The 16,853-nt window shown below is 41.2% G+C and overlaps 1 protein-coding gene across 9 annotated transcripts in view; it reads right to left on the bottom strand.

The window, feature by feature from the left end:
* Positions 1 to 313: 313 nt before the first annotated feature.
* Positions 314 to 16,853, bottom strand: part of Bbs9 (Bardet-Biedl syndrome 9 (human)) — a 412,725-nt gene continuing 396,185 nt past the window's right edge. For 5 of the 9 annotated variants that reach the window (XM_006510416.4, XM_006510417.4, XM_006510418.4 and 2 more), the window contains 2 exons: positions 909 to 1,016; positions 314 to 735 (listed from right to left, as the gene is read on the bottom strand). In XM_006510416.4, coding sequence (XP_006510479.1) covers positions 704 to 735; positions 909 to 1,016 — 140 coding nt within the window. In that variant the 3' untranslated portion in view covers positions 314 to 703. The remainder of the gene's footprint in view (positions 736 to 908; positions 1,017 to 16,853) is intronic. The other 4 variants (NM_001360258.1, NM_178415.1, NM_001360259.1 and 1 more) reach the window with 1 other exon arrangement.

The following is a 16,853-nucleotide window of genomic DNA, read 5'->3' as shown; positions in this document are numbered from 1 at the left end:
AATATCTATTTCAATAATAATAAAGTGTGAATCCCTTTATTAGCTGGATGTATAAAGGCCCCACTCACAAGGATGATTGACAGAGGATGTTCACGTACCAGCGTCCTTACAGACACTGTGTGTTCCTTCCTACTGGGAAATCCCCTTACCCTCGCCAGCCCAATAGAGCAGATGCAGTGACAGTCTTGAGCGCTTCTTTTCCTTATTAAATAACCACATCCAAGTCTTACTGTGGAGTAGCAAACTTTTCAGTTTCTCTTAAAAAATAGAGAGTGAAATCATACATACAACCCTGGTTATAAATTCAGTCCAGTTATTGTTTGACAATACGATGCTTTATTAAACTTGAAACAGTTACTACATAAGAATCCTGTGGAAAAAAATGGGCTATGAAATTATTTTACATCTGGATCCCTGTATTATAAAGTCTGTCCCCAAACTTCGTCACCTTGCTAAATCCTGACTATAAGCGCATGTGACTAAAGGCAGCAACCATTTTCTTGGGAAGAAAAGACAAATCTTGTCTTTCAGCTGACCTGTCTGTGACATCCCACGCCCTCCTAGCAACCAACAGCCCTGACCCCATCTTCATGCAGTCACCTCCAGAGATGAGCTTGGCACAGCACCGGGATGGGAACACAGTGTCCAGACAGGGTAGCCTCTGTAATGGCCTCTCCCCTCAACTCATTAGCATTACTCCAGACTATTCCAAAACTCCTTGGCGGGCTGAGACTTCTGGGAAGGAGAAACAGAGAGGAGAAGAAGAAACAGGTTTGAATATTGACAGAAATGGAGAAATGTCCCAGGCACCCTTACCAAGACCTAGATGTTAGAAAACAAGTCATTTTGCAAAACATTCTCCAACATGGCAGAAGGGGACCAGGGTCACTTTTCCAACATTCCCTTACCAGGCATGGGGGGCTCGGTCATGAGGTGCTTGTGGTTGGTAAACAGCTCTGTGGAGTCATCTAGTGACCTTTCCTCTAGGTCTGACTCTGGGATTGGAGTACAGCCACCTAAGTGAAAAATGCAAACAGTATTTTAAGCTAAGGAAACATGCCTTTCCACACAGTGACCACAGCTTGGAAGTACACTGCACAATGAAAATATATGATGTGCAGCTATCTTCGAGAGCAAACCAGAAAAGTTCTCTTAAATGTCTTGTTGTGGTCAAAGTCCATTTTTGACACTGAAGACATGGTCTCAGGATTTGAACTTGGTGGCAGTGACAACAGCATTAGCTTTCTGATTTCCTTGTTTTGTCAGAAATAATAAGTCCTACATCAAATACAATGCCCATAGCATAGCAACCTCTCTGCAGAAATTATCTTCCATATAGACCATCAAAAAAGATGAGATACAGAGAGTGCACACCAGAAGAGAAAGAGCACCGCGTCCTGTGCAGAGGAAGGCAACTGGGCTTCTATGGTTGTGCCCCTGGTGGTCTTCTCTGGACTTCATTCTTTCCCAGAGTCCCACACCTACTAAGACAGACATCCCCCACTTCATAATGCAACAGAAAAGCCATGAAACACCTTTTGGGACATTTCAATATGAAAATGATTTGGGGATGAGCTGTTTTTCAAAGCTTGGATACACCATTTCACCAGATCCATCAAAATCTTGTATGGGAAACTCAAAATCATTTGTGTTTCCTGACACCATCAGCCACATAGTCCATTTTGCTACTGCTTCCTGGAAGGGGACGAGCTCGTGTTTACCATGCATACACTTTTCCCCAAAGCCTTTCTTCTCCTTAATGAAGTGTGAGTTTTGAGTCCTTTCACACACTGAGTCCAAAGCCTCAATACTTAACTTTGGTTTTATGTGTGAAAAGTTTTATGAAGCTCATGACATTTTGAGAAGACAGCATGAACAGCTACCTTCACATCACTTTAGAAGAGAGGGCAGAGGCGAAATCCAGCTCTGATGGAAAAGGTACCTCGCCACCCACACCCCTGCATCCTCACTGAGAAACAAATAGGCGAGGGAAACAGAAGAGAAAAGAGTTTCCAAGTTCATAAACTGAGAAGTCCCCTGGGAACCTTGGGATTTCCAGTCAGTGGGCGGGGCTGAATTGGCCTAGTTCTGTCTGCACAAAGCAAGGCCCCACCTGTGAGAACTAGGCTACTTTTTAGTCTCTTTCCAATGCTAAGTAATGATAGGAACCACTCTTATTATGCATTTTTCTAGGCACTTAAAGCTCCCCATGCATTACCTGTTAATCTCTGTATATCACACCAGGAGTAGATACTATTCTCACTTTAAGGATAGGAAAATGTGCTCACAACACCCAGAGGAAGCTCTACTGCCAGGTGCTCTAACATACCCAGGACCATAGGATCAGAAGTAAGGAGGATACATCTGTCCCAACAACACGGGGAATAACTGGGACCAGTGGGATCCAGGGACATAGGAACCCCGCCTGACCAGTGTTCCTTCCAGGCTGTGTTATCTTGGGTGCAAACTCCTTAGCCAGTCCCACAATACCCAGAGAAAGCTCCATTCCCAGGTGCTCCAACATGTCCCGGATCACAGAATCACAGGAGCTTGGTCACACAGACTCTCAGGGCCCCAGAGGCAACTTCACTCTGACACACCCAGGGTCTCAGGATCACAGAGACAGCTGAACTCTGAGAAGTTCTGACACAACCAGGATCACAGGAAGGACAGACTCCAGTCAGATATAGTGAGGACAGGTAGAACTAGGGATAATCAGATGGCAGGAGGCAAGCACAAGAACATAAGCAACAGAAACCAAGGTTACTTGGCATCATCAGAACCCAGTTCTCCTACCATAGCAAGTCCTGGATACACCATCACACTGGAAAAGCAAGATTCATATCTAAAATAATAGATGATAATAAAGTACTTTAAGAAGAACATAAATAACTCCCTAAAGGAAATACAGGAGAACACAGGTAAATTGGCAGAAGCCTTTAAGTAGGAAACGCAAAAATCCCTTAGAGAACTACAGGAAAACACAATCAAACAGGCAAAGGAAATGAACAAAACTATCCACAATCTAAAAATGGGCATAGAAACAATTAAAAAATCACACAAAGGGAGACAACCATGGAGATAGAAAACCTACGAAAGAAGTCAGGAGTCATAGATGCAAGCATCACCAACAGAATACAAGAGATAGGAGAGAGAATCTCAGATGCAGAAAATACCATAGAAAACATTGACATGTCAGTCAAAAAATGCAAAATGCAAAAAGCTCCTAACCCAGGAGCAAAACATCCAGGAAATCCAGGACACAATGAGTAGACCAAACCTAAGGATAATAGGTATAGAAGAGAGTGAAGATTCCCAACTTAAAGGGACAGTAAATATCTACAACAAAATGAACATACACGAGGCCTACAGAACTCCAAATAGACTGGACCAGAAAAGATATTTTTTCCATCACATAATAGTCAAAACACCAAATGCTCAGAACAAAGAAAGAATATTAAAAGCATTAAGGGAAAAAGGTCAAGTAACATATAAATGCCTACCTATCAGAATTACACCAGACTTCTCACCAGAGACTATGAAAGCCAGAAGATCCTGGGCAGATGTCATACAGACCCTAAGAGAACACAAATGCCAGCCCAGGCTACTATGCCCAGCAAAACTCTCAATTATCATAGATGGAGAAACCAAAGTATTCCATGACAAAACCAAATTTACACAATATCTTTCCCCAAATGCAGCTCTACAAAGGATAATAGATGGAAACCACCAACACAAGGAGGGAAACTACACCCTAGGGAAAGTAAGAAAATAATCTTTCAACAAACCCAAAAGAAGATAGCCACACAAGCATAACTCTACCTCTAACAACAAAAATAACAGGAAGTAACAATCACTTTTCCTTAATATCTCTTAATATCAATGGACTCAATTTCCCAATAAAAAGCCATAGACTGCACACTAGCTACATCAGGGACAAAGACAGACACTACCTCAGAGTAAAGGGTTGGAAAACAATTTTCCAAGCAAATGGTCCCAAGAAACAAGCTGGAGTAGCCATTATTCACCTCAATACGTCAAATGACCCCTCCACAAAATGGTGTTCAAGTGGAAAAGACATGATATCAATCTGCATTTAGGTGCAGCAGATTCTAGTCAAAACATTCCAGGTCTCAAGTAATTGTGGAAACCTGAGTATATAATGTTCTCCATGACTTTTGCAGTCCTGGGATGGAATGAGGGCAGTCTTCAAGTTACCCATGCTTCCCAAAACTAATTTAGAATATCTATGGCATCTACCCTGGAATTGACTGAAGTAAGCACATTGGAGCTTTTTTGTCAGATGCTGAAAATCTAGAGAAGAAAACCAAATAGCAACATTACATAACAATTTATAGTTATCAAATTACACCAGATTTTCAAAGCACTCTTATAAAGATTGCATTTGTTTCTCCTCCAACTCCCTCACCCTTTCTAAGACAATCATATACATCCAATACCCATTTTATGGGTGAATACATTAAGACTCAAAGAATTTAAGAGTGAGTCCTTTGATTCCTAACTGTGGAAGAAGAGGACAAATGGGTACAATGTAGGATTGAAAGTAAGACTGACTTAAAAATCAATGATGCAATAGAAATAGATGTATAAAAGTTGGGGTCTTAGACAGATGCACTTAGAACTTAAAATCAGCAGAATGTATAGAAACAGACACTTATCTAGGACTAATTGGCTCTTCTGGGTCTTTTGTTGTTCCATATCAATTTGAGGATTTTCTTTTTCTTTATGTCAAGAATGAGGGGAGAATGTTTATTGTGATTTCATTAAATCAGTAAATTTTTTGGTAGGAGGGCCTTTTTTCACAATGTTAATTCTACCAAGCTGTACACTTGGTAGGTCTTCAAATTCTAGTATGTTTCTCAATCTCTTTCTTCATACATTTAAAGTCTTTATTGTAGAGAATTTATCCTCTTTTGTTATGTATATTCTAAATATTTTATTTTATTTGAGAAACTGGGAAGAGGAGTGTGTCCATGATCTCTTTCTTAGCATGCTTGTTACTCATATGTATTAAGGCTGGTAAATTTTATTAAGTCAATTATGTATAACACTTTGCTGAAATTATTGATAATTTCTACAATTATTCTAGTCAAATTCTGGGAACATTGGGTATAAGATAATATAATTTCCATTGAAAATAATTTGACTTAATATTTTCCCATTTGTATCCCTTCTCTTGCCTTATTGCTCCAGCTAATGCTTCAATCATGTTATGGCTGAGCAGTAGGGATAGTGAACAGTCCTCTCCCATTCCTGATTTTAATGGGGCTTATTAATAGTTTCATTCATTTAGGATGCTATTGGTCATGGGTTTGTCATACATAACTTTTATTATGTTGGAATATGTTTCCTACAATCCTACTTGTTTTAGGGCATTTATTATGAAGGCATGTTGAATCTTATCAAAGACTTTTTCTTTTTTGGCTTCTATTGAGATGATCATATGATTCTTGTATTTTTGTGCATGTATTTGGTTTATTACATTTATTTCTTATATGTTAAAAATAAAAAAATGATCATTAAAAAAGACAGAAAAAGAAAGAAAATAAAGTAAAATAAATAAAAAAGAAATGTCACCGAGAAGGGCGGGAGAAGGATAGGAAAACATAGGTCAATTGCCAAGGTCACACAAGTTTGCACTGGCCTTTTGGAGAAGCCTATGGGATAGCCCTCCTGCCTTGTTTACTCCCTCTAACGGAGGTAGAGAAAGCAAAGCAAGTGACAGTACTGAGCAGGGCTTGGGACACTAGTAAGACCAGTGTCAGGGAAGAGCAGGCACGCTGGTTACACTTACTCCCCATTGAAGGACCACTGTCCCCAAAGAGAGAGGCAAAGTCCAGTCTCCACTGTAGACTCACAAATCAGTGACTTTTCCATCTCCAGGACAGACAAGGTCAGAAGAAAGAGGGACCAGGAGTGACACTCATGCAATTACCTTCACAAACAAGCTAACTGCAGGTGTGGCAAAGCCACGCCTCTAGTAGGTGGGAAACTGCACAATATCTGCTGTGTGCATGAGAGATGCAAATTTCCATGTTACTGCCCCCTCTGGCTTCTGGCTTACTCTCTATGAGTCAAAGCTACAGCTGAGAACTTAAGAAGTATCCTGGCTCTTTGTCACATAGGTACAAGAAGAAAAGTCAATGGCTACAGATAAACAACAACCAACATCACTCTTCTGTGCCAAATGCTCTGCCCTCCTGATGCTGAAATAGGCAGTGACTATGTATAGTTCCTATTGATCCCTTAGAACTTCTCATTTTCTGACCAGACACACGAAGGGGCTGACCAGTCACTTGTTCTAACAATACAGGTCATTTGTACCTCCATGTAGCCAGACTGCCCAACCAAGTCCTGAATCCCTCCTTGCCTTGGGCCCTATTTTATTATAAAACTAACTGATATTGGAAATAGTTATAAAAATCAAGTCTTCAAAATGAAACTTTGAAGTAGAAATGGCCACTCATCTATAAGTGCTACATCCACTCCAGTAGTGACAAGTGCGACAGGTCCCGAAAACCTGGGCGCTGTCCCGAGGTGAAAAGTTCATGGAAACTTAGTCTCCTGGAACTGTGGTGAAAGGAATTAAAACTTGAGACCTGTGATTCATGTAATGTATGCCAAATAGCCCAAAGAGTTGTTTGTGAGCTTTGAAACCTGGGGCTGAGAACATAGCAGAACAGGCCGGGACATGCCCAGGCAGGCCCGTCATTCCTAAGACATTCCTAAGGATGCTTAGCGATAAAGATAAAGAGAATGACATGACGGACTGGCCCGGAGCCCCCCTATCTCCCGCCCTTCTGACAGTCTGCTAATGTTTAAATGAATCAATCATGTGAAACTGCGCCAATTCCTCCCCCAGCCACACCCCTTTCCTATAAAAAAATCCTAGCTTCCAAGCCTCAGGGTTGAAACCACTGTCTCCTTCGTGAGATACATTTTGACCCGGAGCTCCACCATTATGACTCCACAATGTGGTCAACACCTCTGTCTCCTGCGGGAGTTATGTGTCTGCCCAGAGCTCCGTCATTAAACTACCTCATGCTTTTACATCAAGATGGTCGTCTGTTCGTGATTCTTGGGTGCATGCCGAATCGAGAATTGAGTGGGGGTTTCCCCACTAGGTTCTTTCAGTGGCATCCTGTATAACAAATGCTCCAAAATCCTTGCTTTAGTTGCTAAACGGATCTGTGTGCTTTCCCTTAATATTGCTTTATTACAAGTGCTCCTAAGGTTTGATATTTTGACATATAGCTAAGTTAGATTCTAGGCAGTCCTTGATCAGACCCTGGGCATGGATAGCTAAGTCACTGCCCTACACAGAAATTTACCATTATCTAGGAAGAAGGAAGTTTGTGACTTAAAGAGGAACCAGAGTAGATACTTAGAACTATAGATAGCTGAGTTACACCCTTGCACAAGTATTTACAATAGCCTAGGGGGAAGGTGGACTATACAATAGACTAGAGTAGGAACTATGGCAAGGGCCCTTGCCACTGGCTTCTAAGATTAAGTGGACCTTAGGTGGAGCTGTTTTTTTATCCCAGTTGTTACCATTGAATTTTATCCCAGTTGGTTCTTGCCAGTCCTTCCCTGTTTGCATTCCTCTGTTTTGTGTAAGAATCCAGTAACCTCATTGTACCTCGCTGATGTGTCACCTTACTTCCCTATTTTCTTCTGTATAAAAAGTGTAATGCTCGATTTAACATTACATTCATATCCACACTCCCTTGTGTCGAGTCTGTTTGTCACCCCCAATACCCACAGACTCTATGCCCATCTGCCAGAACCCCTGATTCCCACAGATTGAGGGGGGCCGATTAGGCCCGGTCCGTGGCATATAAGAATGAGGGGCTCCATGTCTGGCTGCTAAAGGGGATGGTAATCACCCTGGTATTCAATTACTCATCCACGGTTAATGGAGGTAGGCATGCAGAGGTCAAGATGGAGACCCAGCTGCTGGGGCATGGAAATATCTATAGTGCTAAGGATCCCGCGTGGAGCAGCTGATTTAGTGGACCAGATAACTTGCAAAAGGAAAACGGCAGGCTCAGTGAAGTTAATAGGCCAAGTAAGTTAAACACAGAAGGTCAGACACCCTCCTGGTCTCACTAGTCTAAGTGAGGTCATCTTACCATCTTACCAACACCAGAAGAAACACCAGGATCTGGTTACAAATTCAGAATCCCAAGAACAAATCCCATACCAAATTCAACCCCAATGCTGCACAAGACAGATGAGTTTATCTGGTGAGATTTTTGTTAGGAGATTCTGTATATATATTTGTTAAGATATTAAAAGTAAGCAATAAAAAGAGAAAAATAAGACATAAAACTTTCAAACTAACAGACCCTCTGAAGCTCATCCATGGAAGTGAAGCCTGGGTCCCATGGATGCCAACTGACATACCCTTGGCTTACAGCCCATTCCATAGGAGAAAGTTAAACACACACACACACACACACACACACACACACGTGTCTGGAATCATCCAGACACAAACAGCTTGTGTGACAGGAGCCAAGGAACTGGCAGGTTCAGCAGGAATTGGGGATTCCTGACCCATGACCAGGTAAGGAACTCCAGGAGGGTAGGAACTCACCAGTCCTGTGGACCTACTGGTACTCTGTGCAATGTGATATACCAATTCACTCTTTCTATCATCAAACAACCCAACTGAAAAGAGCTCCTTCTCACACCACTGTGAACTGACGTTAACTACATCAGTAGCAATTTGCCCTTTTCTGATGATTCTCCAATTCTCTCTTCTCTAAAGTTTCCTCCCGCCATTTTCTCTACCACATCCCCAGCCACCAGGCCACATTTTTAACTTCTTCAGTAAAGGAAATTTGGAATGGGGTTGAACCAGAAGGAACTTAGAAATAAAGACATCAACTTATGATGGTACAAAAAAAAAATCAATGAGCATTCAGCAGAAACTATATACAGATTTTTAGAGTTACAAACCTATTTATTTTATGTATGTGGTGGAGTGCAGTGTGCCAGGATGAGCAATATGTGGAGGTCGGAGGGCAAATCACATGTGTTGGTCTTCTCTGGCCAGCATTCGGGTCCCAAGGGTTGAATCCATGTTGTCAGGCTTGATTCATGTATTCATCATGAATCAAGTAAGTAACTTTCTGAGGCATCTTGCCAGCCCCACTTAAAATTCTGAGTTTTGTTCTCTGTCCAGATTGGGGTATACAACATCATCCTGTCTTGATGCTCGGCAGTAGCAGCAAGCTTCAGATCTCAGTCAACCATCCCATCCCAAGAGAAAATGTCAGAGGCTGTGCACTGTTCTGCAGAGCTCTGAGTCTTGGGAGGTTAAGTAGCTTAAATATCCACTTATGAAATTTTCAACTTCAACAAGCTTATCAGGATGGACCCCCATCATATACCATCTGTATTTTCCTTTTTTGGCTTTGGTCTTTCCATTCCCAGGCTCAATGAATTGATGGATCTGAGGGCCATACTCAGGGCAAGGGTGGGGCAAAGATTGGAAGGAAAGACACAGTTGTAACTAGCCCAGGAGCAGCACCAGCCCAAGGTTAAGTCCCAAGGCATAGAGGACAGGACATGGGGCACTGGAAGTACTGAGCAACAGGAGTGGCAGACTCTACCACAGAGTCCTGGAGTTGGACTCTGCTATAGACTGGGGCAGCCACTGTGCCCTTATTTTTGAGCTCTGTTTATGTGCCTTTGAAGGGGGAAGGGTGGAACAGGTAGGCAATAACAACAAGATTGAAATTGTAAATCTTGCTATTTAAGAAATTGACATTTCTTGCATCCTGCCTTGATGCTGCAGTGGGCTGCCAACCTTTTTGGAAAATCTTAATTTATGAAGTGAAATTGAGAGATTATGTCATTTGCAAAGGTCAGACAGAAAATGTATACAGCTGAAGCCTAGCTCTCAGCTGCATCAGCATTCCTCAAAAATACTTTTCAAATTTCCTATCTGAACCAATACTTTTAAAAATGATTTTTGTTCTGTTTCTTTTGGTTTTTTGTTTGTTTGTTTTGTTTTGTTTGCTTTGGTTTTTGTTTTTTTTTTTCGAGACAGGGTTTCTCTGTATAGCCCCTGCTGTCCTGGAACTCACTTTGTAGACCAAGCTGGCCTCGAACTCAGAAATCCGCCTGCCTCTGCCTACCGAGTGCTGGGATTAAAGGCGTGCGCCACCAGGCCCGGCCTGTTTTGTTTTGTTTTTTTTTTGTTTTTTGTTTTTTGGTTTTTTTGTTTTTTGAGATAGAGTTTCTCTATGCAGTCCTTGCTGTCCTGGAATTTGCTTTGTAGACCAGGCTAGCCTCAAACTCAAAGATTTGCCTCCTTCTGCCTCTGTCTCTCAAACTCTGGAATTAAGCCACCATTCCTGGCTTAATCCAACACTTTTTCAAAAATGTAATTTAAAATGTGTTTTAAAAATTACTAGAAAATGAAAGGAAAAAATAATGCCAGCTTTTATTTTTAAGAATTAGAGTCAAAATTTGCAAAGTCCCTTGTCAACTGCTATACATTTTCAACATCTTTTTTCTCAGTTTTGAGCAACAGAAAGTCTGAAACCAGATGCTGGGGTTTGGCCACACTGTAAGCAGTGTCACTTACAAGACATGGTCGACTGTAACTAACAGGATGCATAGAATTGGGACATTAATAACAGAACACTAGAATGTACCAGAATCTTAGTTACCTTAGACCCCTAGCAGCCAGTGACTCTTTTTGGCACCAGCACAGGTTTCTCCCACTTCACCCACTCATCCATACCCTCTTCACACACATCCTACTTCCAAGTTGCCATATCTTTCAGAAAATCTCTCCCTCACCAGTGCAGGCATCCAAGTTTTGCTTCTGTTGTGCCTTCCACAGTGATGGAAAATCCACTTCTACTTTCTACTGAGATCTTTAACAATATGGGTTCTCACTGAAGAAATCTAGCATGTGAAGGTAGAACTCTGGATACATTTTCAGGAGAGAATAATGTTTTAAGTAGCTGTGACATCATGGAGTTTTATTAGAACTAAGCTATATTGCTTTGAGTAATTTCTGGGCCAGTCTGGAAACTTAAATATAATAAATTTCAAAAATGACACATGCATTATATGTTGTAAGCAACCAGAATAAAGGAATTATAAAAAAGGATTGTAAGTTAGAAATTACATCAATGATCTTAGAAAAATAAGACTGTAAAGTAGCACGGCACCCATAGAAGTACTATAGATTCTGCATATGATTGCTTAGGCTTCTGTAAACTGGTAATTCTTGAACACATACACATAGAAACACTCTTCAGCTCAGAAAGTTAAGTAGAAAATTCTATCAAAAATCTCAACCAATTACCCCTGCATTTGAAAAGAACATTAGGATTTTTGATGGGATTCCAAGTGATTCTCAAATCTGTTTTCATATTCAAAGGCAAATAGTAAAGTGGACAGACTTCCTTCTTACCAAGAGGAATGTCTGTTGTCAACAAGTCTCTCTCTCTCTCATTATATATATATATATTAATATATATATATAGCTTAAAAACTGTTAAAGACTAAGTTGTAAAGCTGGACCAATGTTTTATTTTTATTTTAATGATTTCTTTAACAGATATAAAAGGAGGCTGACCAGCAGAGTTTTTTCTTCTTTTTCTTTTCTTTTCTTTTCTTTCTTTTTTTTTTAAAGAGGTTGACCAGTTGTCTTTCCTTCCTTCCTTTCTCTTCCTTCCTTCCTTCCTTCCTTCCTTCCTTCCTTCCTTCCTTCCTTCCTTCCTTCCTTTATCTATTTTGATTTTGGTTTTTCAAAAAAAGAAAAAAGCATGAAGTTAGGTGGGGAGGGAGGTATAGAAGATCTGGGAAGAGTTGGGGTGAGGAAAGAATAGGATCACAATATATTATTTGAATTTTTAAATTAATTTTTTTTCACTCCATATTTAATTCACCCCCATTCACCCCCTGACTGTTCCACATTCCATACCTCCTCCCCACCCGCTGTGCAGATGTTTTAATTTTTAATTGTTGCTTTAACAAATACAGGAAGTCTGCCAGCAGAACTTAAAAAAAACATAATTTTTAAAAATAAATATGAGATCGACCAGTTGTCCTGTTTAACAAATATTTAAAAAGAAAGTTAATAAGTAGATGTTTGTTTTGTTTTGTTTTGTTTTGTTTTGTTTTGTTTTGTTTAAAAAGGAGGTTGAACAAATGAGCTCGGGCTTTCTCTGCAGGGTGATGTCACACAGTTGACACACAACTATTAGAGGTTATGATAGAAGGTCAGACAGAAATAAATGTAGCTGCCATCCAGAATACCAAAAAACAAAACCAGACTGCAAGGTGAACAGTGTTATAGTGTCTGTGGGGCAGCTGGCATGGGTGGAGCCAGCAGAAGCAGGGTCCTCTGACTTTCCAGTCATGATACAAAGCCTTCATCAAGGACAATTGTGTGCTTGTGCCTGTGTGTATATGCATGTGTGTATACATATATGTGTGTGTGCCTGGGTGTGTATGTGTGTCTGTGTTCTTCAGTATTCATAGACAGAGATACTTATTAATAACAGGCAATAGAATCATCATCAAGGCTAATCGTGTGTGTGTGCATGTGTGTGTGTGTGTGTGTGTGTCTGTGTTCTTCAGTATTTTTAAATAGTGATACTTACTGATAACAGGCAATAGAATCACCATCAAGGCCAATTTTAAGCAACAAATGTGAAATCAGCAAATTTGGAACTTGGTATATGAAACAGTAGCACAGCCATACTATATTTATTTCTGGTGATTTATTTTCATGTCAGCTAGAACAGCGAAATAATAGAATTAAGAGCCAAGATAAAATAACTAGGAGGGGGTAAAAAGGCAGATTTTACTGACGAAGTCTATAGCTAAGACACTGCTCCAGAGAAAATAGGAAAATAGGATAGTCTCTGCAAATGTTAGCATCCCAAACAGCTCTCCAAACTCAAGGCCTATCTGCCCCCTCTCTATCCCTCTTCATTCATCTCTTCATAACATCTGATTATGCCCCAAGAGAATCCTTGTGGCCTTGCTAGCCTGCCTCATGTTTTAGTTTAGACTCAGCCTAAACCAGGAGCTTGACCAGATGGTAAATACTGTTTGGAATCTACAGACCATCTGGTCTCTACTGCCACTGTTGTGACAAAGGAGCCAAGTTCCATGTGTACATGTGAATGTGTTTGTTGGCTAGGTTCCAACAAAGATTTATTTACTAAGGCAGGTGGTGGCCCAGGTTTGGCCCACAGGCAATAGTTTGCCATTCCTGACCTAACAAGACTAATAGAATGGTGCTCTGCACATCGTAATTCCCAGGCTTGCTACTTACAGGCATTTATTACACAGCTAGATGCCTTACCTTAGAGCATTGCCACCAACACATAGTTTCCACCGTAATTTCAAAGCATCATTGTTCTACTGTAAAACCATGCTGTTGTATATATACAGCCTCAAACTTCTCTCTTAAAAGACTTTGCTTTTTGCAATAGTTTTAGCTATATAGAGAGAGAGATTCAGTAGTTGTGCAGAGCTCCCATACATCCTCTGTAATCTCCCCAAGTCTCTCATTAGTGTGGTGTGGTTTTACAGTAATGAGCTAATGCTGGTGTGTTCCCATTGACAAATAATCCATGCTTTATTGAGATTTCTTTCAGTTCTATATAATGCCCAAAATACCAATGATATTGGTGATTTTGTCTTCTTGGCTCTCCTTAGCTGTGACAGCTTTCCAGAATTTCCTGCTTTGATGGCCTTGATGGTTTTGAGGTCTATTGACTGGCTATACTGTTGTGTGGTAATCCAGGCAACTGGCTTCTCTACTGCATTCATGTTTGATCTATTGTCTGTCTCCCTCCATTATCGCCCTACTTTTAACACTTGGTTCTACCTCTAGCCTATTTGCCTTTCTACTGCTGTTTCATCTGGTGTTTTCCTTATGTTGAGACTGTGGAAATACTAAGAGTGAGTTCTTTCATAAACTTGCTATATTAATATGGCCTCTGAGCGATTCATTTGCTTTCAAAGGTGAAACCAAATAGGTAGTGAAGGGAGAGGCCACAGAGGGGAAGGAGGCAAAGCCCAGAGCAGTATGAAGGTCTGCATCATGGAGTAGACTCAGCACGACCTGGGACAGGCACTGATCATAGAAGACTGGCAGCTCCCCAGGCCAGGCCCACCCAGCACCTTCTTCAGCACACGGAACTTTCTTTAGCTCTACTTTTTAATTTTCTCAGCATATTTTTGTGGAATCAAAGAACTTTTGTTTTTTTTTTGGGTTTTTTGTTTGTTTGTTTGTTTGGGTTTGCTTGTTTGTTTGTTTGGTTTTTTGAGACAGGGTTTCTCTGTATAGCCCTGGCTGTCCTGGCACTCACTTTGTAGACCAGGCTGGCCTCGAACTCAGAAATCCGCCTGCTTCTGCCTCCCAAGTTCTAGCAACTTCACTTAGGAGACCCCAAGAAAGAAGCTCAGGAAGGACAGTCAGTGCCATCAGAGCTTTCAAAGGGACGCCTCCTATCCAGGACTGGATCTGCCTGGGTGTGGCCATTCCAGTTACCAGTACAGAAAAGCAGAGGGCTGCCAACCTCTTCCTCGGGTGTATTTAAAGACTCTGGATTGGAGTGCAAGGGGAGAATCATTTCTTCTTTCTTCTTCATGTTCTTAACAAAAATCAAACAGGCAGATAATCACAAAGAATCCCACATGGCCACGGGCCCCTTTCTCCACCCAACAACCAAAATCCGGCAAAGCCATCTCACAGCCTGAACTGCCATTAAGAGTTAAAACAGAAGAAACCTTGACAATACATTCCAGGGACTCTTCTTTTGATAAAGATATACTTGATTAAGAAAGTTTGGGTCTTTTTTTTTTAATGTTAACTTTATGTTATTCAAAACTCACTTCATAGTTTTATAATTCATGGGGTGAGGGGAATGCCAAGAACCACACTCTTAAATAGGAAGTACTTCCCACAGGGACTCTCTCTGAGCACATTCACCTTAAAACTTGATGCTCTTTCCTTCACTTCTTCCTTCCTCTTTCCTTCTCTTTCCCTCTCCATCTTCTCTCCCCTCTTTCTACATGTTCATACCTGCATACTCATGCACTGTGGTGCACCCATCCATGGTTTCACATTCAATTGCTTTAGTTGTACATGATAAACCACAATCCAAAGATATTAAATGGAAAATTTCAAGTAAAAACATTCCAGTGGAGCACAGGTATGGAGAGCACAACAAAATCCTGCAATACCCAGATCTAATCCACTTCTTCCAACTCAGTATGTGGCCTGTCCCTGTGTCCAGTGTATTCTGAATGGCAGTCACGTTTGTTTCTGACTGCCCTGTCAGGCCCTTGGGACTCATCTTCATTATAAGACCAACCAGGGCATGGCAGCAATATAATGTTTTTGGTTTAAGTAACACTGACTATTCTTGATGAAGACCCCGAACTCAAGCAGAATGACTCTGTCACTTGGATATGACAAGCAGAAGCGGCAAAGGACTTCCCAGAAGTGAAAGGGGGACATTAACTTTAACTTCATCAAAGAAAAGGAGCACATGCAGAGAATACATTTCAGAACCATGAACTTGTCAGGAAAAACCGAGATTGCAACTGAGTTTGCATCTCATCTGTGAGCTCATTATTGCACGTTTTCATGGCTGCTGCAGCTCTTTGGATGAGGCCACACCCACGCAGATCCAGTCCTGGATAGGAGGCGTCCCTTTGAAAGCTCTGATGGCACTGACTGTCCTTCCTGAGCTTCTTTCTTGGGGTCTCCTAAGTGAAGTTGCTAGAACTTGGGAGGCAGAGGCAGGTGGATTTCTGTGTATAGAAAGGCTTTGCTAATAATGCTCTGCTTGATCATTTTACTAGTCACATCAAAACAAGTATTTTTCTAGCCAGAGAGAAAAGTATGTATGAAAGATTCCTGCATTATGCTTGAAGAGCAGCTTGGTTTGAGCATTAAGAAATATTTTAGCAAAATAGGAGAATGGGAGACAGGGTAGTAAGTGGGGGAAGGGGGATGAAGGACAGGCAGGTTGATGAGGTAAGGGAAATCAGTGAGGGATTTCATTTTTTCACAGTATATGCTTCTATGTAAGACAACTGAGGTGAATTTCTGAAGGGACCGATGACAAAATATTAAAACATATAAAATAGATGAGGGTTAGGAGATTTAAACCAGAATAGAGAGCCAGTAGAAAGAAGCGTAGATAAACACAGACAAGGGCATAGCAAGGGTGCAATACAGGCAGAGTTGAAGGCTCTGGAGAGAAAGTGTGAGGAGTCCTGAGTAACTCTCCTGCCACACTCCTCCTGCTGACCCCACTGCACACCCATGGAGGGCCCAGTCTGTCCCTAACTGGAACTCAACACTGCCTTAAGAGCACACTACGACTCGTCACACCAGATTATTGGAATTTTTTTGGCCCATGAACACATGTATGCATGCATATGTGCATGTATGTTCTTGTTCTGTTCCCAGGCCAATTTGGGAAGCCACTACCGTGTGAACTTGGGTTTTCAAAGGTGTTCACTGAGGCTGCTTTCCAGAAACCTTCTCATGCCTCACATTCAGGAGTAGGTTAATAAGGATAATAGGCATAGACCTTGTCAAAGCTTGTCTTAGAGACCGTGTCCTGGGGCATGTGGTTATTCTCCTTCTCCTTCATGCTGAGTACACATGGGTACTCAGGTTACTATCATATAACATGGTTCCTAGTCTTGTTGTTTTTCACTTTTAAGATTGGATATCACTATGCTGGCCAGGGTAGCCTTGAACTCTTGATCCTTCTGCCTCACTCTTCTAGGTGCTAGGGTTGCAGGCATGCACCACCATTCCC

The sequence above is a fragment of the Mus musculus genome, chromosome 9 (assembly GCF_000001635.26).
Source record: "Mus musculus strain C57BL/6J chromosome 9, GRCm38.p6 C57BL/6J".
Lineage (NCBI taxonomy): Eukaryota > Metazoa > Chordata > Mammalia > Rodentia > Muridae > Mus > Mus musculus.
This window is presented reverse-complemented; position numbering and strand designations above follow the sequence as displayed.